The following is a 26,300-nucleotide window of genomic DNA, read 5'->3' on the forward strand; positions in this document are numbered from 1 at the left end:
TTACTTGATATTTAGCGCATGTGTGTTTAAGGACATTTTACTGGTGAGATTCATTTATCCAGTAAAATCTGAAAAAGAGTACTTATACAGTTTAAACTCTTAAACCTTCAAAATTTGTTTCAGTATAAGTTGCTAACAGATTCTAAGCACGTATTCAAAACTGATAGGGGGAGCATCTTTTCTTTAAATCTCTATCTTGTTATGCTTACCAAATTTTTCACTTAGATCTATGTTGGTTCTTTGTGGCATGTGCTTTACTGTAATGTTTTATTGAATATCATAAATGAAATATTGTGTTTGCCATTGTTATTTGCTTTGCCATATGATCCCTTTTTAAAAAATTTATTTAATATCTTTGGATCCATATGGTGGTTTTTTCTGGTACTTTGTAATTTGTACTTAAATGCTAAACTAGAAAAATAACACTTACTTGAGTTTAAATTAAAGTTTATTTTTCAGCAAGCATGAGCCCCCAGTATTTATCGAAACTTTAAGGGGATATATTTTTATACATATATATATATATATATATATATATATATACACACACACACATTTATATACTTATATACATATATATACATACATATATATATATATTTATTTATTTATTTGCAATAAATGAACTTACATAAAATATATCATGTTTTCTTGCTTTTGTGCTTGAATGTTTTCATGACTGTGCTTTTATTGTATTGAAATTTTATGTCATGAAATTATGTTATTTATAATTTTTTTTGGGGTGTTGTATAGCTGGTTCATGGATCATATATGAAATGCATATAAACTAGTTAGATCGCTTTTATGCTCAAACCTACATTTGCTATCATATTGTGTATTGAACTAAAATCTTTCATGGATCTTATGATATGTTTAAATTGTCATGGTTTGTGAATAATCTTGGTCTGATTTTGTTTGTCATGTGCCTTTCAATCTCTTATTGACTAGTTATACTGTTGTGTGCTTTATTGCCATATTTTTTTTTTCAAGAAAATATAAGAATGATTTTCTATGCCCAAATCTTATGCCAAAAAGAGGGAGAGTTTCAATAAGAAAAATAAAAATTATTTTAAAAGAGGGGGTTCTCTTTGCTAAGTTTGTTTTAAATGATCAAACTTTTCTACTTAATTTAGTCCTTTTTGCTAATGCCAAAAGAGGGAGAATTTTAATGAGCAAAATGTTTATGACCTAAAGGGAAGTTTTTTTTGGGGAAAAAACCATAGGGGCAAATATCTGAACGTGTGCTTTAATGCAAAAATTTAAATGCATAATCTTTATTGTGTCTTCTTTCATAAATATGCTTGAGCTAATATGTTTATCTTTACATTATGCATATTATTGGGGGAGCCTTTTTAGGCTGTACCCATTTTACTTTAGTGCGTTTGTCATCATAAAAAATGGGGAGATTGTTGGCTTTTTGAGTCAAATCTTTGTTTTGATGTTGAAAAAAACACGTGTTACTTATGTGTGTAATTTGGAATACAAGAGAAACTTCAAGTTTATTATCATTCTGGCGTGTTCCATGGAGACTTGAAGAATAAAAGGAAGACGAAGACATTTGTTTATTTCATTTTGTAATGCAATTATTTTTTAATTTGGTTTGTAATAACTGCATTCATCCTGCATGATATGAATGTAAGTTCAGACAGAACCGTAGACAGACCTTTTCGGTCAACCGATACCAGGTTTTTTAGGGAAAATTAAAATGCCTAAACCTTATATTGACCCTAGGTCCCTGCACTTAATTTTTAACTAAAACAAGACATAGACTTTAGTTTGTGAGGTTTCGGGCGACTGAACCCAGGCAAGTCAAATTGCCTCGGTCGACCAATGGTTGACTGGTCAACAAGTTTGACTTGGTTTGGGCGACTGAACCAAATTGAACTAAGTGTCCTCGGGCGATCGAACCTTAGAGCGCTCACTTTTCACCTTCCCCAAGTGCCCAAACTCCACGTTCAAAATACCCTCGGGCGACCAAACTGAGAAGTTCGGTAGACTGAACTTGAGACTGGGCGACCGAATCTCAGACATTTTGAGAATGGCTTAGTTCCGCCACCCGAACCATTTTTTAGGCACTTGAACTTCAAAATTGATTTTTTCTATTGTGTCTGTCCGAGCGACCGAACCTATGACTCGGTTGACCGAAACTCTTAGGTTGCAATTTTTTAATTAGGATAATTAGGGTTAAAAATTAATTAAACTTTTTTAATAATACTTAGCATGCATGCAATGGTAAAAAATTTCCCAGAGTCTATATATACCAATTCCATAACTCAAATTAGCAACTTTGATTAGCCCATTTTCTCTCTAATTTTTATCCTAATCAAAATTTCCCAAAAAACATTTTTATTGCAAAAACTCTTTCATTGGGGCAAATCTTTTACCCTCCAAATCTCTCTTTATTATTATTTAGAAAATCTTTTCAAAGAGAGCATATATTTTATTTGGATTTTTACTTGTTTTGATTTGCACATAGATTTTCAAATGCATGCATTTTTGTCTTGTGCAAAATCATTTGAAACCAAAACCTTAGATTCTCTAGTTTGTTCTTGAAGAATATTTTTTGGAGAAAATTTTTTATTAGGGTTTAAATATATTTATACACCCTTACTCCCTAAGCATATTTCATATCATTGGAGTGTGTATATTTGAGTTTTATTGTGTACATTTTTACTTATATGTTTTAGAAGCATTTTCATGTACAAAAATATTTATCATGTACAATTTGGGTTCAGTCAGTTAATTGAACTGGGGAGTCTCCGCCTCGTAAGTGAGACCAGTTCGGTTCGGCTCGAAAATTGAACTGGAGAGTCTTAGTCCCGTAAGTGAGACTAGTTTGGCTTAACCTAGTAATTGAGTTAGGGTTTTCCTCGCCCTATAAGGAGAGGATGTAAACGGTTTCTACTCCGCTCGGTTAAGTAAGTAGGTTTAGTGGAATCCTTGGGGGGTATGCCCAAGGCGAGGACGTAGGCAGTATTGGCCGAACCTCGTTAACAAATCTGTGTGTCATTCTCTCTCTATCTTATTTAAATTCATGCACTTAAATTTCAGCATGTGCATGAATGTTTGTTTAATGTCATAATTAATTGCATACACGCATTTGGTTTAAATAAGATATACTGTGCACGTGTATGTTTACTTTCACTGTTAAAATTATTTTACATATACGCGTGTACATTGAATGAGATATGATATTTAGTGAATCGGCGTAAATGTTTGATTTAGTCAAAATGTTTTAAAACCTAATTCACCCTCCTCTTAGGATCACACCAATTCCAACAGTTTTGAAGGGAGAAGCAGTAAGCTTAGTTCCTTCAATGTTAAACCTGAATTCTTTAGGTGGAGGATGAACTCATGTTACGACATTATGATCTGAAAGCCACCGAGTTTTGAAACCGAATGTTTCTAGAGTGTTGACTGATTTGTAATCAAACAGAGTTTGAATACATTCATACCATGTAAAAAAATCAATGTTTGTTTTCATGGTATTCATGTATTGGTACCACGTTTGTTGAAGCTAATTAAGTTCTTCAAATAAATATTTTTTAAATAACTCTTCTCTTTCCTTTTGATCCTCTGGATCAAGGAAAGCATTTTGGAGTTCTTCTTCCTTTATTATGAATTATTGATTGTCTTCTTTTGTAATTACAAAAATATGTTTGGATGACTGTTGACTTTTGTCCATAACTTGAGTGACACCAAGGTGATTGTTTTTTATAGATTGGGTTTGGAATATTTGGATTAAAACTTGCTCCTTTAAGCTCATAATCACTTGTTGGCTTCTGCTAGAAGATCTGAAACTTCTTCTAGCTAGTGTATATTCAAATTCTGAACTTATTGAATTTATTGAAGTTGAGGTTTCATTATCTCTAAAAAATTCTATCATAATGGATCCATCTGGTTCTTCTATTATGATCGGTTCTTTATTTTATTTTATTTTTGGGACTTGGAGATGTCATTTGGGTCTTAAGAATCTTGAAAAATATCTTCTTGAGGTTGATCATCATCTCCATCACTACTGCTGCTGCTTAAAGAATAGAGAGATTTTTTGAAGAGTTTCTTATATTCTGATTTTGATGATGCCGCAGCAAGGCGAGCTTGAGAAAGTCTTTTCAAGTTTAAGAACTCGGTGGTTGACTCAGATTGTTGCTATTGAAACCATTATTGAACTTTGGTAAGAGTAATAATATTGTAATTGTTGAAGTTTGTCCACCATTTCATTTTAACATATAATAATAACGTACGACACAAACACGTTGACCCCAATTTAGATTTTAAGCATTAAATTTGAATATATGTGGATAAAATACCGTATAAAATTATATTTAACAACTATATTTGTTAAAATTTATTATTACAGAATTTGAAATCGGGAAACGCATTTAATGCATTTTTCAAAAAAGATTGATTATGTGTTAAGATTTGAACATTACGACTGCTAATAAAGACAATAAACAGTGGCGTAAAATGTTGTCGAATAACAGTCCACCACGTGTTTTCTGTGTACACGTGTGATCTTAACACGGCAAGACCCCCTTACTGCGGTGCTACAGGATCACCTGATTCCTTCTCCCAGAAAGCAGAGTAGCATATGCCCCTGTTCTATATTATGCCACGGACATCCTACTTGGCAAGACAGACAGCCAGTAAAACGTCGTGATATTAAATTATTGTTTATCAAAAACGCCATCGTTTTGTCACGGCAATCCTCGAACGATGTCGTTTTAATGGAGCAAGACTGCAAGAGGCTTAGCTGTCGTTTCGAGAACAAAGCCCGTGGCTGTGTCTGTGAGTCACAGCCTGTGACGCATTACGCCGATAAAAGATTTTTATCTTGTCCGTTTCGTTGTCATTTCTTTCGTCACTGATCTGCTTGCAGGCTTGATCGCGAGGAGATAACGAATCTCAGGAGCTCTTAGCTGACAAATTCACTGCAAAACCACAGTTAGAGATCGAATGAGAGTATGAGACCTTCGGATCTGAATCGAGGAACTTATGGCGGGAATTCAAGAGCGCCGGTCCGGAAAGTGTTAGGGTTTGAATTTTTGGCAGGCGAGAGAATTTGAGCGAATGAGAGGAAACTCTTAAGAGTCCTGGATCTTCAACGGGGAATTTTGGGGAGTGAAATAGCCTTGTGTGTGGAATTACGGATGAATTCTGCACTGGTTTGAGAGAAGGATCGGAAATTTGGGGGGGGATTGGGATGAACCTTGATGTCGGACAGCGAATTGGATCGGAACTTCAGATGATTTTTGGGAATGGAGTTTGAGAAATACATGCCGCGGGAAATTAAGGAGAGTGGTGCAAAGTTAGTGCTTTGTAAATAAAGAGGATTGCAGGAGATCGCATCAAACAAGTACGCCTTTTTCAAAGATAGCTTTATTGTTTTTTTTCCCAGAATAGTCTCTGGTTAGTTATTTTCAAATTTTTCTTCTGTTACGCATGTTCGCAAGAATCCTTCCTTTTTTTTTTTTTTTTTTTCTTTTTCGTTTTTTTCTCCATGTTCATTTACTAGCTTGTGTGTGTGTGTGTGTGTGTGTGTGCTTTTTTTTTTTTTTTGGGTTCTCTTTAAAGTATGTTTTAAATTGATTTTTACAGTTAGATGTCCACAGTGAATTCAGCAATCTCTTATTAAGCTGCTAAGTCATGGGAGGAAATCTTAAATTCTCACACCATGTTTGAGGGCACTGGATTTCAGCCTTTCGATTTGGATTTATTTGAAATTCAAGAAAACCGGTTTTTCTTTTTTTTAATTCTAGTAAGATAAATTGTATTGCTAAATGATTCCAAGGAGGAGTCATCCAAATACAACAGAAAATAAATGGAACAGGGCGCGTTATCTACAGAAATTTGAAAGGGATCTACAGTGCTACAAAAACATCGAAATCCAAACCATCTACTCTTGATATTTTTCCCAAGAGCTTCTCAGTTTCTACAAAGGATCTTGCATTCCTTTTTCCCAAAAGAAGCCAGAAGGCAGCCAAAAGAACGATTCCAAGCATTCAAATCCCTTACCAATTTTTCGGCTGCTTGTAAACCATTTAAATCCCAGACCAGCAAAAACTGAGTTCCATAGAGTTTTGCCTAGTTACAATGGATCGGAGTAGCAAGTGACTTAACTTCTTCTTTCTATTGTTCGTACAGAAAGCTTCTATTTTCTGTATGAAATATGAATGGCCCTCTTCTTCAGGTTGTCCAGTCTCCCAATTCCTCCCAACTTTTGATTGCACTGAATAATATGCTTTAGCATTGAATTTCCCTTCCTTAGAGTGGGCCAAACATCCCTTTCTCCTCCCCTTTGTTTCGTTTCACTTTTTTTCAAGGTTTTTTATCACATAAAAGATACTGGTTGCTGAGTCAGTAAAATTTTTTCTGAATATAATTTCCCACCTGGTCTTATTTTTTTTCTGTTGTTGAACAGCTTTGGGCAAGAGCTTCCCCATAAGGGCCATTACTAGTTGGTCTCTAGAGACCAGGAAACTGCTACTCGAGAGAAGTCTTGCCACATCAACTGTCATGCCAAAAGGAAACTTTCCTCCCATCACCTACCACCAAAACAATGCCGGTGAAAAATTCATCCTGCCCTCCTTCCCTGTGGGATCTCCTACTCTCCACCACCATCCAAACATTATGGGACTGCCCAAATTTAGAGTCAGAGTAAATCAGTAGTCTTCACATGTTGTTGCTTCCATGGATAAATTTCCCGAGTCATCTGCTGAATGGAGCCTTTTTTATTAGGGGCAAGTTAAGCACATACAGACCACCTCTTTTCAGTAGCATTTTTGCTATAGGCCTATACCTGATCTTACCAAATGAAATTTATGAGATCCTTGATAGCGACACCATAGCAATATCTTTTGAATGTTCTCTTCCTTTCTTTCTTTTTCTTTCTTTCTTTTTGCCACTGGTGTTGGGATAGGGAAGAGAGACATATAGTAGATTGCGTGATTGGATGAAGAACTGTTTAGCAAAGTTAATCTACCTCCTTCTGTGAGCAGTTGCCTCTTCCACCCCAATAACCTTTCAAATTTCTCCATCACTGGGTCCAAATCCTCTTGTCTTGAATTTGATCCTTGACTCACTTTAAAAATGAGCAGGGCAAAGGCTATCCAAGTATAGGAGTTCTGTCGCGTAATAATTAGCCCAAAAGGCCAGATCGTCTCCGCAGGGAATGCAAATTAATTTCAAACTCGTGTAAAACAAAAAGAAGAAAATAAGAAAAAAGTTTATTGAACATAGTTCAGATTCAATTTCTTGGGTTTTTGAGAGCTTGTAACAAAATTAAAATAAAGCGAATCCTAAACTAAAGACATAACATGCTTAAACAGAAAAATAACTACCATGCAATTAAACAAACCAACCAACCATGCCAACCCAATATAATTCATTCAATGATTCATTCAACCATTCGAATAAACAATAACAAAATTAAACAAGCAAAATGACCAACTCTTTAAGAATTCAAATAATAGACTAAGAAAGAAGACTGCATTAATCTCATAAAGGCATTCAACACTTAGATAAACTTACTCTGCAATGTCTTAAACAAAAATAAACTAAACTTAAACAAAGGCCTAAACAAAAATAAACTACCCCTAAACAAAGTCTTAAGCAAAAATAAACTCAACCAAATGCTTAAATAAAATAAATCCACATTAAAATGAGCTTAAATGAAAATCAATCCAACAATAATAAGTTCCATTAAATATTAAAATGACATTGAAGTTTAAATAAAATAATTAATTAAAGAAACAAGAGAGAGAGAGAGAGAGAGAGAGAGAGAGAGAGAGAGAGAACTTAATTAAAAATTAATCTAATAAAAAATTTCTTCAACAATAAAATAAACTCAACACACTAATTAACTTAAGCAAAAATTTAATTCCAACAATAACTTTAAATAAAAACAAACTAAACTCAACAATTGCTTGAATAAAAATAAACTAAACTCAAACAAAATTTTAAATAAAAATAACTAAACTCAAACCAAGAAAAAGTTCCAACAAAATATTAAAAGAACATTGAAGTACAATAAAGCAACTAAATAAAAACAAGTGAGAGAGAGAGAGAGAGATGAAGAGATGGCCGTAGGTCTTCCACACAGCAGCAACAGCTGCTGCCTTTCTCCTCTGCTGCGGCGCAACTCCCAAAAAACCTCAGCTGCTGTATTCGGCTCCCTCCAAAAGCACACCACAAAATTAAACCCTATTCTCTCTTTTTAATCTAGGTCAGCGCATGGGACTCTATTCAGCTTGGCCTCCTTCAACACATCCCAGCCTCCGTGTATTTCATGCATGGCCCATGCATGCATGGGCCTTACGTGGCCTATGGCTACCTTTGAAGCAAATAATGCATGGGTCTTCTCCAATTTCCTACGGCCCTTCTCTATTTTATTTCCAGCTCATGGGCTCCCTTGAAATCCACGGCTCATTCTTTTATGCATGCTCTTTTGCATCTTTAATTCATTTTTTGTTTCTCTTTTTAATTCCTGGAAATTACTCTTGTCCTCTTAATTGCTTTCACAATTTTTGAGCTTTACTTCTTCAAGTTCCTTCTTCACATGCATTTTGATTTCAACTTTAATTCGTGGAAATCACCTACAATAATAAAACACGAATACTCATCAATTTATGGATAAAAGTAAAGTAAAAATTCAAACATTATAAATTGAGCTCAATATTGAAATATTGAACATAATTGGACATTTAAGTGAAATTTCAATCCTTAATCAATACTTTTAAACACCTAATTACACATCTTTGACGCATAATCACACCCTCCAACAAACATTTTGTTAGTCTCTAGAAAATAATGTGAATACATTCATACCAGGGGAGTAGCAACCGGAATTCCAGTATTTTTGAAAACCACATGATATGAAAGATGCTTATTGAGTTGAGGAACATAAGAAACAGATTAATCCAAGTTAAGTATCAACTGAGAGATTTATGCCCCATTTAGTAAACCAACCAAGGTAATGGAATGTAACAAAGCTCGCGTGTATGAGAATAAGACTAAAATCCTAAGATTGACTACCAATAGACATTAATAGTTTCAATCACAACAGTTAATCTAAGACAACCGCACGGTTTTACTCTAATTTAAAACCATTGTAGTGACAGCTTTCACACTATTACACTTTAAAAGGCACCCACTTTTTTATTTAGTTAGGATCCCGGTAGTAGGTAGCCGTTTCCAGTACATGAATGTACAATGGTGGCTTTCACGCTACTACACTTTAGAAGACACCCACTTTTTTTATTTAGTTAGGACCCCAGTAATAAGTAGCCCTTTCTAATACACAATTGTTTCCCTCTTTTTATTAATTTTTTTTTCTTCTTTCTTTTTCTTCTTTTCTTTTTGCAATTGATCCCCGCCTTGTTTCTTATTTTCATTTGCTTCAAGCTTTTTCTTTTTCTCTTTTTGTTTTCTAAGCCATTTGGATATGGTTCATTAGAGTCCCCAAACAACTGAAGTGGGCATCAACCAATAACGACCTAAGGTAGTCTTTCTAAGTATTCTGGCCTGTGTAGTGTGTGTTTAGCAAAACTTTCAACATCCTTCCCTTGGCTGAAACTAAGTGAAATGGATAGAGTTCTCTTTTGATTTAAACTCTGATTTGCACTACATTCTACATGTTCTAAATCCTAAAAAAGAAAAAAATTAGCATGTAACGTTCACAAATAAGGAATTCAGCATGCTCTGAACTCAATACCAACATTTTCCCAAGGGAGGAGCAAACTGTCTGACATATGCAAACATCACATGCAAATGTCACATTAAAATTCTATCATATGGCAGCACACAATTGCACATGCATATTCTCTTCTCCTCCCCTCCCAACCAAATAGAAACATTGTCCTTAATGTGAAAGTATAAGGGAAACGGAAAAGATATGCTCGGGGGAAGCAAACCAATAGAAAAAGAATAGAAAATCACAACCAACAAATGCAATAGAAAAAGAAAATAAAGATGCAAATAATAATAAATAAAACAAAAAGAAAAAGAAAGACAATAAAAGAAAAAGATTAGAGGACTCCCCTAGGGCCTTGCAGAAGCAAGACCTCTTCATTTGGATCGAAGGGAGTCATAAATGGCTTGAAATGTTGTCTATTGACTGTGAAGCTATTGCCATCCTTTGGATCTACAATTTTTACCGCTCCATGAGAATGGGCCTCTTTAATGATGTAAGGGCCACCCCATCGAGACTTTAGTTTTTCAGGAAAAAAATTCAGTCTAGAATTATAGAGAAGCACTTGCTGATTAGGAAAAAGTTGATTGTCTTTAATTTTCTTGTCATGCAACAACTTCGTTCGCACCTTTGCTAAGCGGGCATTGTTGTAGGCTTTTCTCTTGGATTTTTCAAGCTCACAAATCTGCAACTTCCTTAAACCTTTAACATCATCAAGTGAAAAGTTAATCTGTTTTATAGCCCATAAAGCACAATATTGAATTTCAAGAGGTAAATGACAAGCCTTATCATAAACTAACCTGTAAGGAAACATCCCTAAATTAGTCTTGAAGGCAGTCCTGTAGGCCTAGAGTGCATCAACCAATTATTCTGACCAATCCTTCGATTAGGACGGACCTTCTTCTCAAGTATGATCTTAATCTCTCTATTGGCCAACTCAGCTTGACCATTAGTCTGAGGGTGATGTGGAGTAGAGACCGTGTGAGTCACTCCATATTTTTGCATGAGTTTTTTAAAAGGTTTATTGCAAAAATGCAATCCTCCGTCACTAATGATCGCCTTGGGCATGCCAAAACATGCAAACAAGTCTTTAAGAAATCGGATGACAACCCTATGATCATTTGTCCTACAAGGTATGACTTGCACCTAATTTGACAAATAATATACAACTACTAAAATATAAGAATTTCCAAAGGAATTTGGGAAGGGTCTCATAAAATCAATTCTCCAACAATAAGAAATTTCAAGAGTTAAAGTAGGGGAAAGAGGCATTATATTTCTTGCTGTAATTTTTCCAAGTTTCTGATAGGGCTCACAGGTCTTGCAAAAATATTCAACATCTTTAAACATAGTAGGTCAATAGAGTCCACTTTGCAAAATTTTGTAAACAGTTTTCTTTGCGACAAAGTGGCCTCTACACACTCCACTATGACAAAATTGCATTATAGAGGTAAGCTCATCATCAGGCACACATTGACGCACCAACTGATCAGAACAATATTTAAACAAATAAGGATTGTTGAAATAATAGTGTCGTACCTCTGCAAGAAATTTACGCTTGTCATGGGCTGCCCAATGCTCTGGCATTCGAATATCTGCAAACAAAGGAGCATGTGACACTGCAAAAATATGTTCATAAGGAAAATCATCATTTAAGGGAGGAAGAGATAAAGATACATCAGGTAGCTGCAAACGAGAAAGATGATCAGCTACAACATTTTCAACTCCCTTTTTGCCTCGAATGGTAATGTCTAACTCTTGAAGAAGAAGAATCCATCGGATCAATTTGGGCTTAACATCTTTCTTTGCCAACAAATACTTCAAAGCAGAGTGGTCAGTTAAATAATAACAGGTGACCCAAAAACATAAGAACGAAATTTATCCAAAGCAAACACTACATCTAACAACTCCTTCTCGGTGGTGGTATAGTTTTTTTGAGCATCATTTAAAGTATGACTTGCATAATAAATAACAAAAGTTTTGTTATTGACTCTTTGACCAAGAACGACACCAAGAGCGAAATCACGAGCATTGGTCATAATTTTAAAAGGCAAGTCCCATCAAGGAGGTTGTATAATAGGTGCAACTGTTAAGTGTTTCTTTAGGGTCTCAAAGGCTTGTTGGTACTCATCAGTCCACGAGAAGTCAGTATCATTTTGCAATAAAGCACACAATGGTTTAGAAATACTATTAAAACGTTGAATGAAATGCCTATAGAAGCTAGCATGGCTAAGAAAAGACCGGATATCCCTCACTGTCCTAGGGATGGGTAACTGGGAAATCAGACCTTGGGCCTTGGCCCTGTCGACCTCTATACCGTGCTCAAAAACTAGATGACCATGTACCAAACCACTACTGACCATAAACTGACATTTTTCCCAATTCAACAACAAATTCTTCTCTTCACATCTTTTAAAAACAGCAGTTAAATTTTTCAAATAGACATCAAAGGATTTACCAAACACAAAAAAATCATTACATAAAAATTTCACACATATTATCTAACATGTCAGAAAAGATGCTCATCATACAATACTAAAAAGTAGCAAGTGCATAAACCAAATGACATTCGACGAAAAGCATAAGTACCAAATGGATAAGTGAAGGTAGTCTTCTCTTGATCCTTTGGTGCTACGGCAATTTGATAGTATCCAGAAAAACCATCCCAAAAACAATAAAAAGCATTACTAGCTACTTTCTCGAGTATCTGATCCAAGAAAGGCAACGGAAAATGATCTTTTTGGCTAATCGAATTCAGCTTACGACAATCGATACACATTCTCCAACCCGTTACCTTCCTAGATGGGATCAACTCTCCACTAGCATTTTCAATAATAGTTAAACCAGATTTTTTTGGAACTACCTATGTCGAGCTTACCCACTTGTTGTCGGAGATAGGATGAATGATGTCTGCAGCTAACAATTTCAACATTTCTTTCTTCACCATTTCCTTCATGGTGATTTAATCTCCTTTGTGCATCATGAAATGGTCTCGCGTCTCCTTCCAGAAAAATATTGTGAGTATAGATTGAAGGGTCAATACCCTTGATGTCCGTGATAGTCCAACCTATTGCTCCTCAATGTTGTCTCAGTACCTGCAATAATTCGGTTTTCTGCTTCGAAGTAAGATGAGAGGAAATGACCACCGGAAATGTGCCCTCAGATGGGCCTAGAAAAACATACTTCAGTCCTCAGGTAGTGACTTCAACTCAAGTGTAGGGACTTCTTCTTCCGATGATTTCATGACTTCCGATAAGTGAAGAGCTTCAAAAGTTGGCTTACGCCAACTACTCGTGTAACCCGCATCTAATAACCGAGGGGAACCATCTATCTCTGTGAACTGCCCCTCTGATTTTGTCAACTTTCTAGACAAAGGAACTGTCTCATTAAAAACATTAGGCTGCTCGGAAGAGTCATCCTCAAATGCACTATTAGAATCAAGTACTGATAACAGTTTTGAAATATCAAAGTCATCTATCACATCAACTGCATGTACCTTTGAGTCATTACAACCACTTGGCATCTTGTAGGCATTGAACACATTCATCTCCAATGTCATATTCCCGAATGTTAGCTTTAGTACTCCACTCCGACAATTGATCAATGCATTGGAGGTAGCAAGGAACGGACGTCCAAGGATGACAGGTGTCTGGTAAATGGTGGAAACTGGCTGTTGCATATCCAAAACCACAAAGTCCACTGGATAATAAAATTTGTCCACTTGAATCAACACATCTTCAATAATACCTCGTGGTACCTTGACTAATCTGTTAGCTAACTGTAGCATGATGGAGGTCTTCTTCAACTCACCTAACCTCAACTACTCATATATTGAGAATGGTAATAAGTTCACGCTACTCCCTAAATCGAGTAGAGCTCTCCCAATGAGAGATTCACCGATCATAATGGAAATAATGGGAGAACTAAGATCCCTTAGCTTTTGAGAAGTTTCACTCAATATCAATGCGTTGACTTGCTCTGTCAAGAAAGCTTTTTTCTTTACATTCAGTTTCCTCTTCATTGTACACAAATCCTTTAAATATTTTGTATACGAAGGAACCTGTTGTATGACATTTAAAAGCGGAATATTAATCTTTACTTGCTTGAAGATTTCTTGAATCTCAATGTGATATTTTTTCTTCTGGTTAGCTATCAACCTCTGAGGATAGGATACCATAGGTTGGTACTCCTTACTAGTCTTGGTCTCCACATTGACTGACTTCTTCAATTCTGGGCTTGCTTTCTTTGATTTTTCTTTGGCTTCATCTGTCTTAGTTGCAACTTCAAGTGTTGGGACAACTGTTTGTCTCTTAGGTTGAGAAACTTCTTTTCCGCTTCTCAAAGTAATAACGGCCTTCGCTGTCTCAATAGAATCCTTTGAGTCATTATGTACCTGTTGCTATTGTTGCCGGTATACTTGAGTATTAGGCTGAGGCCGTGCCGAAAATTTCCCTTTCTCTAGGGTACTCAATGTCATGCCTATCTTATTAATGATGCACCGCAATTCATTTATGGCCTAAGTGTTCTGACTGTTAGTTGTGACTTGAATCTGCATAAATTGCTGAAATATATTAGCCATTTGTGCCATGCTATCATCAAGAGACTTCTTCGGCGGAGTGGGTGAATAGTTCTGAGAAATTTGATGTGACTGATACTGATGCTGAGGAGCAACCGAATGATATGTCGACTGAGGAGGTGGTGCATAAGACTGAGGAGGTTGCTGAAATTGTGAAAAAGATTGACTAGACTGATCATTTCTCCATGAAAAATTTAGATGACTCCTCCATCTTGGGTTATAAGTGTTAGAGAAAGGCTGATTTGGTGCTCTATTAACCCAATTCGCTAATTATACCTAATCAAACCCACTCTTCTGTAACACTGGCATAATCGGACAATCCTGAGTCTTATGGCTAGAATCGGCGCATAGAGAACACACCTGAATTGGTTTTATAGCTTTCACCTTCTCTAATTCCATAACCTTTACCCTCCTAGTCAAAGCAGCAATACGAGCCTAGACATTAGTTCCTGCTTTGATTTCATATTTACCTCCACCACTAATTGCTCTAAGAGGTTGTACTGCCAATGATGCTCGATTAGATCGTGTATTCCATTGTTGGGCACTTTCAGCTGGGTAATAAAAAAATGAGAGTGCTTGATCCAGTTCCTTGCTAAAGAATTCCCCATTGCACATGGTCTGAACAAATTGTTTGCATTCAGGAGTGAGAGATGTGTAGAAATAATTGACTAACCTCCAAGACTCAAACCCATGATGTGGACAAAAATATATCAGATCTTTAAACCGTTCCTAACAAGCTTGGAAAGTCTTATCACCTTTCTGCATAAATTGACTGATTTGCTCTTGCTGGAACTATGTTCTTTGAAAAGGAAAAAATTTATGTAAGAACTTACGTTGCATATCAGTTCAACTAGAAATAGAGTTAGGCCTCAAAGAATTAAACCAAATCTTCGCTTTATCTTTTAAAGAGAGAGGAAATAAGCGAAGTTTAATGAACCCATCAATGCCAGCTTTAGTAATGAAAGTAGTGCAAGCCAACTCAAAGTCTGTCAAGTGCTGGTAAGGACTCTTAGAATCCATCTCGTGGAACTGAGGTATCACTGACAACATCTCATGCTTAATTGTGAAATTAGGTGCATCTTTAGGTAAAACAATGCATGATGGTGTAGTGGTTCGTGTGGGTTGCAAAAAATCTTTAAGAGTGCGTGGTGCAGGAGCAGCCATAGTTTCTTCCAAATTCTCTTCCACAAAAGGATTGTATAAATCAATTTCAGTATCCTCACTCGTAAAAGAGACAGAAGAACTATTTGACACTGTGCTGTGTGTGTCACTACTACTGAGTGAAATTTTGTATAATCTATTTGAAATATCTCTGACCCAAAGCATCAAACATCAATTCAAACAGCAGACACTCACCAATACAGTAGAAAACACACAAAAATGCAACAAAGATAAAGCTACTCATGATTTTTTTTTTCTTTTTTAGATTATGAGAAAAAATCAAAATAAAAGGAAAACACTAGTTTGAAGTTGAATCAGATAATTCCCCGGCAACGACGCCAAAAACTTGACTTACTCTAAAAATGAGTAGCACAAAGGTTATTCCAAGTATAGGAGTTCTGTCGCGTAATAATTAGCCCAAAAGGCTAGATCGTCTTCTCAGGGAATGCAGACTAATTTCAAACTCGCGTAAAACAAAAAGAAGAAAAGAAGAAAAATGTTTATCGAACACAGTTCAGATTCAATTTTTTGGGTTTTTGAGTGCTTGTAACGAAATTAAAACAAAGCAAATCCTAAACTAAAGACATAACATGCTTAAACAGAAAAATAACTACCATGCAATTAAACAAACCAACCAACTATGCCAACCCAGTATAATCCATTCAATGACTCATTCAACCATTCGAATAAACAATAACGAAATTAAACAAGCAAAATGACCAACTCTTTAAGCATTCAAATAATAGACTAAGAAAGAAGATTGCATTAATCTCATAAAGACATTCAACACTTAGATAAACTTTCTCTGCAATGTCTTAAACAAAAATAAACTAAACTTAAACAAAGGCGTAAACAAAAATAAACTACACCTAAACAAAGTCTTAAGCAAAAGTAAACTCAACCAAATGCTTAAATAAAATAAATCCACATTAAAATGAGCTTAAATGAAAATCAATCCAACAATAATAAGTTCCATTAAATATTAAAATGACATTAAAGTTTAAACAAAATAATAATTAAAGAAACAAGAGAGAAAGAGAGAGAGAACTTAACCAAAAATTAATCTAATAAAAAATTTCTTCAACAATAAAATAAACTCAACACACTAATTAACTTAAACAAAAATTTAATTCCAACTAAAACTTTAAATAAAAACAAACTAAACTCAACAATTGCTTGAATAAAAATAAACTAAACTCAAACAAAATTTTAAATAAAAATAACTAAACTAATAAAAACAAGGGAGAGAGAGAGATATGAAGTACAATATTGAAGTACAATAAAACAACTAAATAAAAACAAGGGAGAGAGAGAGATATGAAGAGATGGCCGTAGGTCTTCCACACAGCAGCAACCGCTGCTGCCTTTCTCCTCTGCTGCGGTGCAACTCCCAAAAAACCTCAGCTGCTGTATTCGGCTCCCTCCAAAAGCACACCACAAAATTAAACCCTTTTCTCTCTTTTTAATCTAGGTCAGCGCATGGGACTCTATTCGGCTTGGCCTCCTTCAACACAGCCCAGCCTCTGTGTATTTCATGCATGGCCCATGCATGCATGGGCCTTACACGGCCTACGGCTTCCTTTGAAGCAAATAATGCATGGGCCTTCTCCAATTTTCTACGGCCCTTCTCTATTTTATTTCCAGCCCATGGGTTCCCTTGAAATCCATGGCCTCATTCTTTTAATTTCAGCACCCATCTCTTCAATCCAGGCCTCATTCTTTTATGCATGCTCTTTTGCATCTTTAATTCATTTTTTGTTTCTCTTTTTAATTCCCCGAAATTACTTGGCACTTTTAATTCTTGTCATCTTAATTGCTTTCACAATTTTTAAGCTTTACTTCTTCAAGTTCCTTCTTCACATGCATTTTTATTTCAACTTTAATTCGTGGAAATCACCTGCAATAATAAAACACGAATACTCGTCAATTTATGGATAAAAATAGAGTAAAAATTCAAACATTATAAGCTCAATATTGAAATATTGGACATAATTAGGCATTTAAGTGAAATTTCAATCCTTAATCAACACTTTTGAACACCTAATTACGCATCTTTGACGCATAATCAATCCTCAAAGAAAACCTAGGTAAGGTATGGGAAGGGCCTTGATTCTGCTACCCATAATATCAGTCAGTCTTTGGCCATTCACTCCCTGTCCAATTAGCACTAACATACTTTTACTCGAATAAAGCTTCAGCCCTGACACTGCTTCAGGAGCCCATAGCACACATCTGAAGTTCAGAATCTGATCTTCCCTGGCATTAGTAAAGATTGTGGTATCTGTTAGAACACCACTTTACCTAAAAGTTTAAGTTGTTAGGTTGTGGGCCAACAATGTATGGCTTTAGGCTTTAACACTCCTTTGCACATGCAGCCTAACTGCATGTGGGGAGAAAAACACAGTAAACACCAATTCAAGGGAATACAGTAATTTTCTAAACACCACAGTAAACGCGAGCAACAAGACTGGATCCCAGGATCTCCTGGTAACCAGCTCTAATACCATGTTAGATTATTACTTTACCTAAAATCTTAAGCTGTTAGATTTTGGGCTAACAATGTATATCAAGCTTTAACATTTCCATCTACAAAGAGTAGGTGGGAGATTTTGATCCAAGAAAAAGACCTTTTGCTTCAGCTCCTCAGAGCATAAGGCTTAGAATCTCCAACCCCAAAATGAAGATAAAGGTGCGTAAAGAGGATCCCCTTCTTTTAATTCTCTACTAGAATCAAAGATGCCTGCTGGGGTTTGCATGTCTTACTGTCAAGATGCAAATCGACATCCATTTCCTCCATTGATCCGCCAAAGCCATTATTTGGAGACTATAGTCAAAGCATGCCCAATTAACAAGATCATAAGCTCTCTCAATGTCAAGTTCATAAATCCCTTTCAGTTTGCTTTCTTTTAGTCTCATATCGACCAGTTCACTGGTTAACAATACCATGTCCAAGATTGGTTTACCTTTCACAAAATCTTGGTGATTCTCTCTCACCACCTTGCTAACAACCTTCCTCAATCTGATGGTTAGAAATTTGGTTAAAAGCTTGTAAATGCTACCCATTAAATTTTGGCTAGAAACTCAATACTATTTTGTTTTGTATTTTGTCCAAATTTACATGAGTTCCCAATTCAAGGCTTGAACTCCATGCTTTCAACCACAACATGAATCTCTTTTGTTTGGGTGCTTGAGATGACTTTTAAAAAGTGCCTATTTGACTTTTATAACTTAGATTTAATTACTTTTGCTACTTGGTTTATTTGAGTTACTAAGAAGAAGCTAGTATTTGAATGATAAATAATAAGTTGTCCCAAACATGGAATATGGAAAAGCCTCTTGTATTAAGGCACAAGTTGATGGCTCCATGTTGTTTCACTTGGCTTGCAAAGTAGGCTTGACACAAAGTAAGAATTGCTGTTTGCCCAAATTGTAAAGCAGTGAAACTTATCATTTCTACCAAAACCTAAAAATTAATTTTATATCCTTGTTTGCATAAATTTTAATATCATTGTCTGCATTAATGGATTTCCTCTTCATTAATGGTCTCATTCTAAAATCTGAACGATAAATGTTTATGTTCAAATGTAGCATAAAAGCATAATAAGGCCATACAAATCGTAGGACTGTATGAATGTGCTGTTATACTAACAAAATATGGTGATAGTAACCTATCCTGTAAGGTAATCCCAAGGGATTGAGTTTTTTATGATAATTTTAGTATTTACTAATTTCATTTTTGAAAAAAAAAATATGATCTTGTAGGGAATGGCAACTCCAGTTGAGCCTCCTAATGGGATTAGATCCCGAGGGAAGCATTACTATTCTATGTGGCAAACCTTGTTTGAAATTGATACAAAATATGTGCCCATAAAGCCCGTTGGTCGAGGGGCCTATGGTGTTGTGTGCTCCTCAATAAACAAGGCAACTAATGAGAAAGTTGCAATTAAGAAGATACACAATGCATTTGAGAACCGCGTTGATGCACTGAGAACTCTGCGTGAACTGAAGCTTCTTCGCCATCTTCAACATGAAAATGTGATTGCCTTGAAAGATGTCATGATGCCCATCCACAGGAGAAGTTTCAAGGACGTCTATTTAGTTTATGAACTCATGGATACAGACCTACATCAAATTATTAAATCTTCTCAAGCACTTACGAATGATCACTGCCAATATTTCCTCTTCCAGGTACTCAGTCAATCATGGCACTGACATGATTTGAAATTGTTATTGTAGCTCTCATAGTTGATCATGTAACTGTGGGCATCTTTATTTTAGAAAGCTTCTGCTGTATTCTGAACATAGTGAGTAAAGGTTCTGTAAATTAGTCCATCCCCTTTTTGCTCTGATTTACTCTATCAGCTAACTATTGTATCCTTGACTTGACAACCCCTCTCATTGCATGGTTCTCCTTGCTTGTTTCAAGTTGGTGCATTTAACTAATATCTCATTTTTTTTTTTTTATATGATGATGCAATGCTTAAAAGTGGGCCTTCTTGTTATAATTTTGAAACAAATTCCCATAACCTGGATACAACATGAGCATGCTCTTTGTAATTTTTGTGTGATGATTTTCATGATTTACGAATAAAATCTAAGCATCACCATAATAAAGATTACTCATGACTTTCTCTACACTCACCCAAGAGTATTTGTCGACTTTAGCACTATTAAGGAGGGGATGAAATCATGCGTAATCCTTGTATATGGACTAAATTGTGGGATTGTTTTTATAGTACAGATTGTTTTCTTTTTTACTAATTAAAATTTAGACTCAAGTATTATGTTGTTATCAATTCTATTGCGAAGTTAAAACTGGATGGCTAGTTTATCTTTTCATTGTGGCTTTTTCCACCCTTTCAGTGTTATTTGGAAATAACTAGCATTGACCGTAATTATACTTTTTATATAACCAGAATCGACTGTATCCCATGTCTAGAATTGACTCCATCCCAAGCCTGAATGTGATCATCCCTATGTTTTAAGACATCAATACCATTTACAGCCTCTGTTATTATCTTGGATGATTTCTGCTTCACGTTGTCTTGAACTTCCTATATGTTGGATTATTTTATTTTGTTTTGCAATCAGATGATGCAAAAGAGACAATGGAACAATTTCATTTTTGTTTGAGATCCTAAGGTCCTGACTGTTTTTTCTCTTGCTTGTGCAACTGTCACTTCTTTTGAAATTAGTGTGTATATCTTAATTCTATGGCTCTTTGCATTATGCAAGAAAATTGTTAAAATTGAATTGAGCTAGGTTATGGCTTATGTCTTTATATTGTTGGCCATGTAATAAGAGTATTTTTTAAAACCAAAAAAAGTAGAATGCAGATATTACCAAAGGGTTGGAATCAAGAGTATTATTGATTTTAATGATGCCTGGGGAAGTGGCTATGGAAGTCCATGACGGAGACGGATTGAATTCGGAGAAAGTTTCTGGAGGTTAAATATGGATTAGTTCATGGTGGATGGATCACAAAATGAGCCTAGAGGTGCATATGGGGATGGGGGTGTGGAAAAACATGAGGAAAGGATGGAAAGGCTTCTTGCCTTTCTTCAACAGATCTGTTTTGAGGCTGGAAGCAGTGACTCAAATTCTCTTAATAGCTGGATAGCTGGTGTGGGAGGTCCCTTTCAGATGAGAATTTCCAGATTTGTTTAACCTAGCCCAGGACACAGAATCTTTCATTAGCTCAAGTTATTATAGCTCAGTGGGAAGGAGTTTTTGAGGAATGTGGAATTCCTTAGGTGAGTTCAAGATTGTGAAATGGTGGTTCCTCAAGCTTTTTTTTATTGAGAGAATGGTCACCCAAGGTTTGGAGGATGGAGTAAAATGGTAGAATTTCAGGAGTGGGATTTTTGAGGTTAAACCTTTATACTGGATAATTAACTTTTCAGGAGTAGCATGGGATTGCTGTGAATGGTTACCCCTGAAGAGATATTTGGAAGAGTTTGGCTCCTTTGAACGTGGCTTTCTTTATTTTTTTTTGGATTACGCACCGGGTATCCACGTGTCCGTTTTACGGTCCACGTGACTAATCCTGTACCCCTTGAAGTTGACCCCACAACTCCAAAGGGAGGGTAAATTCAGGAGTTCAGGGGCGGAAATGAGTCCAGGAGGGTTTGAACACCTGACCTCATGAGAGGCACTCCAGCAGCCCACACTACCACCTGAACCACACCCTAGGGGTAACGTGGCTTTCTTTATCTGGGAAGCAGTGTGGGAGAGAATTTTGACCATTAACAACTGTCAGAAAAAAAAAAAAAAAAAAAAAAAAAAAGGGCATTATAGAGGTTAATTGCTGTTTTTGTGTAAAGAGCAAGTTGAGACTGTTTCTGGTGGTGAATGTCAAGAGATCACGTATGAGCAATATTATGGCATTTGGGGATCTTCATGTTTATCATACATGTAGGCATAATTTAGGATATATGGATTTAATAATGTAATTTTCAGCATTTAGCGATTTGCAATTAAGTTTCATTAATTAGAGGTTTGCTGTTATTTCCCAAATTTTGTTTCTTTATTTAGGGATTCACTATTATTGTCCAAATTATTTTTCCTTATTTAGTATCTAGGAGAAGCCTATATAAAGGGGCCTGATGTGTGAAAGGCAGGTTGGAGTGTTGAGCATTGAGTGCCAAATTGAGTTATGCCTTCATTTTTACTCTCTCTCTCTCTCTCTCTCTCTCTCTCAATTTCCTATTTATTTTCCTATTGTTATCTATTTTTTTCTTTTTTTCTTGCATCCTTCTCTTATGCCAATCAATCCTACATCAATTTGGTATCAGATCCTCGAGATCCCACATTACAGCTTCACCACAGCCAGTATTCATAGTCACCTGCCACCTTCTGCCTTCCAGCATCCCAGCCCTGCTGCCATCATTCTTGTCATTCATTAATGCTTATCTTCTCATACAGCCATTGCTTGAGCACCAGCGGCACGAAACCCTTTCCATCCATCATCATAAATCAATACCTCTTCCAAAACCCTAGCTGACCCCCAAGCTTCAACAATTACCACATCCAAACCCTCATTTCTCTTCTTCAAACAACTACACCGAAACGCTAATCATCAAACAATCCATGACATACAGGGGATCCATTTGACATAGAACCTCCCTGCTTTTTTTTTTCATAGTGTTGTTGTTGGCTGCTGCCAGAACAGAGCAGAGGTAGCACAGAGCAGGAAAAAAAAAAATGCAGCTACTGCTGTGTCACTACCATCTTCGTCCTTGAGGGAGAAGCCCAGCCAGCAGATCTTCCTGTTGAATCCTGAATCATCCACCAGAATCACCTTTCTCTTCAATCATGGGCCACAACCAGAGCACTAGCATCTGTAAAGCTTCACCAGCAGTAGATCTGCAGTGCAGGACTTCTGTGAGATGTGCCCGAATTGAAGGTTTGGAGAGACATCCATGACCTTGTAGAATGGACTAGTTCTAGATTCTAGAACAACAATATTGCATCAAGGGAACTTGTGGACATGAGTAGTAAATTGACAGAATTGTTGATCCATCTAGATATGTGGATTAAGAGGCTGTAGTTATGACCATTTGAAGTACTTTGATGGCCATCAAGCATAGTGTCAATCCCATAAAGCTCACAACGTGTTTGACCAAAAAGAGTTAATTGTTGAAGAAGAAAAGAGTTATGTATAGATGCTTAGTGAGCCTGTGTCAAACTCAGAGTTACAACCAGTTGTATCAGATATAGGATCTGGGGGCATAAAAGACGTTCCAAAATTGATATATAGACCCAAAGAATCCATGGAGGAACTTGAGGAGTTGGATATTGAAGAGGTTCAACCATCCATTGGAGGGAAAATCCATTGAGATGAAGGCTGAGGCATGAATGAGATTGCATATGTGCAATTTTTCATCCAGATAAGTTTGTTTTCAATGACGTTGTCCACTTGCATTCATACTTGTCTTTCAAAGTTGTGAATTAAATAGTTCATTTCCAGTTTTATGTGAGTTGTCAGTTCTCCATCCTTCAAATCTTTCTAATTCTGACTACCACTTTACCTAAAGGCTTAAGCTGTTAGGTTTTGAGCCAATGATGCATATCAAGCTTTAATACTCCCACACACGTGCAGCTCAATTGCACATGGAATAAAAAGCATATGATAAAACACCCATTTCAAGGAATAAAATAATTTTTAAACCTCCATGAATTAAACGCGGCAACTAGATTTCTAAGTTAGATTATAGATTACCACTTTACCAAAAAGCTTAAGCTTGTTAGGTTGTGGGTTAACAATGTATATCAAGCTTTAATAGTTTTAAATTCAAAGTCGAATTATTTCCAACTAGGGGAGAATGGCGGTGAATGTCAAGAGGTCACATATGAGCAAGGTTAAGGTATTTGGGGATCTTCATGTTTGCCATGTGTTGGCATAATTTCAGATAATTGTACTTTATTATATAATTTTCAGCATTTGGAGATTTGCAATTATGCTTCATTAGTTAGGGATTTGCTATAATTTCCCAATTATGTTTCCTTTTCTAGATACTTTGCTATTATGTTCCAAATTATTTTTCATTATTTGGTATTAGGAGAAAGCCTATATAAAGGCTTATATTGAGCATTAAGCCATAAATTGAGTTGTCTTCATTTTTGCTCTTTCTTTTAATTTCCTCTTGTTTTCTTTTACTTTCCTGCATCATTCTCTTGCGCTAAGTGGTCCTGTATCAGTTTCATACCCTGATTTGCTGCAGTTGGATTGGTGACTTTTTGAGACTCCGCAGCAGCTATATTAGGAATAATGGGCAGCAGCAGGGTCTACCAAGGATGAGCTGTGGACTTGGAATGAATACATGCACATAGATTAAGAAAGAAACTTATAGAGCTGATCCCTTTGACCTCTTTTTGCTGGTATAGAGGGAAAGAAATCAAAGAACATTTGAAGGATGCTGCATTCTCATTTAATGAGTAAAAGATAGTTGGATTGAAAACTCTGTATCTTCAGTTCAATAGGCAACATTTTGTTAATACTGAAGCTGCCACTGATTTTATTGGTTGTTTATCCTTATAATCTTGGTTCTTGTAATTGAGTTGCATCCCTTGGTACCCTCAGTGAATTTTTCCCCCCTTTTTTTTATATAATAAAAGAAAACATTTTAAGAAAGAAGATGAAGTGATTACAGCATTAGAGGAGACTAGAAATCCTCAAAAGAGAAGAAAACCAACAATAGAAAGTCAAGGAAAAAACCTTAAAAGTTCTAAATGAGAAAACCTTGTTTAAACCCTTTCCATTGTAATTTGTAATTTAGTAGAGCATTGATGGAACTATTTCTGGTGTACCAAAAATCAAAACCTGGAAACCACCCAGAAAATGGTTACGAGGGCCAACTAATGAACTAATTTTTCTTTCAATCCTCACATTAGCCATCAGCTGTGCTTGCAAAGAACAAAATCTGCCACTATCTAAGATATGCAGAGACTTGCAAAGAGCCAGCCAGAACTCTTTATTTTATCTGCAGTGAGGATGAATGTGGTGTCCTGCCTCAGATTCTGCCTTGCTGAGGTAGCATCTATTTACCAACACCTACCTTCTCTTTTTAAGGCTCCAAATGGTCAAGATCCTTCAAGTTGTTTCCCAAAGAAGGGAAAAAGAAAACAAATAAAAATTGATCCTATTAGGACTTCTAGAGTTCCAAGTGTCCCTCCAAAGAAATTCTTATGACCGTTATCCATGTTCCATTTTGCAATCTCTAGGTAATATGGATTCACTTTGAAGCTTCCCCTCCATACATGCAATTACCTCCCTATTGTCTCATCCTTTCTCTGAATATCAGCATTCTTGTTATACAATTACTTGAAGAAAACTGAATAAGATTTCAACTCCCAGTGTCAGGCATACCTCTCAGATTATCCAACTCTAAAACTTTGGTTGCAGTCCTTTTGTCAGCCTCAAGAGTTATCTTTGCCTTTGGTGTCCTGTTTTGGACAGTATAAAGACTTCTGTGAGTATTTTGGAATGTAGTAGGCTAGTAGCAAATCATCTGTTTGAAATTCAATGTGATCAAGTCGGGTGAGAGCTTGTCCTTGACTCAACTTCCAAAACCCAATTCAGGTTCTCATTTTTTTGAATATTGGGTGTGGTGTGTGGTTTGCATGTGTGCATGTTTTTTTTTCTCTTATTTCACGCCTGAATGTGTGTCAAATAATATGTCACACATTTAGAGCTATATGCTAGTGTTAACCAATTTTCTATAGAAGTTCAAACACGTATAATTTGTCCATGCTATGGAATAAGAGCATGAATTTGAGGGGTATAGGTATTGTATTTGTTGAATGACGATATCTAAATCACTCATTTAGAAGTGCAATTGGTTTGTGTGCCTATAACCTAGGAAATGCCGCATTATCCATAATAAATTTGAGCATTCACAGGGTTTGCAGCTAAGATAGGAAGCATCTTCAGTGTAATGCTGATTTGTTTTAATTTTTTGCTCTTGTTCTTTTGCCACTTATTTTTTATTATTCTTTTCTTAAACTTCTAGGAAGGACACAAATCTGAAGACCCAAGTTTGTTTTATGTTGGTGATGGTTGACACATGTTGTCTCCAATATCTGTTACTGCCAATTTCCCTATCTTTTATTGTGAAACTTCCAATTTCTTGGCCCTTTGATTGTGTGGTGGATTTAAAGTATCTAGGAATTCAAATACTTTTGGTGCTACGGAAAATACCTTGAGAGTTTTGTGGACAGATAAAATCATCAAATTACTGAAAAAAATGCTTTCTAATATGGTGACAATTCAAAGAGTTCACGATGAAATGCTGTTATGAGCAGCATAATTGAGATAAAAATGGAATTGCCATTGGCTGCATGAAATAAGTTGTTCTAAATTTGAAATCAACTTTG

General features: G+C 36.0%; 1 protein-coding gene across 1 annotated transcript in view; it reads left to right on the forward strand.

The window, feature by feature from the left end:
- The first annotated feature begins 4,637 nt into the window (after positions 1-4,637).
- LOC131163126 (mitogen-activated protein kinase homolog NTF3) overlaps positions 4,638-26,300 on the forward strand; it is a 28,244-nt gene continuing 6,581 nt past the window's right edge. Inside the window, exons 1-2 of the mRNA XM_058119867.1 lie at positions 4,638-5,356; positions 19,188-19,613. Of these exons, the coding sequence (XP_057975850.1) occupies positions 19,191-19,613 (423 nt within the window). The 5' untranslated portion in view covers positions 4,638-5,356; positions 19,188-19,190. The remainder of the gene's footprint in view (positions 5,357-19,187; positions 19,614-26,300) is intronic.

The sequence above is a fragment of the Malania oleifera genome, chromosome 8 (assembly GCF_029873635.1).
Source record: "Malania oleifera isolate guangnan ecotype guangnan chromosome 8, ASM2987363v1, whole genome shotgun sequence".
Taxonomy (NCBI): Eukaryota; Viridiplantae; Streptophyta; class Magnoliopsida; order Santalales; family Ximeniaceae; genus Malania; species Malania oleifera.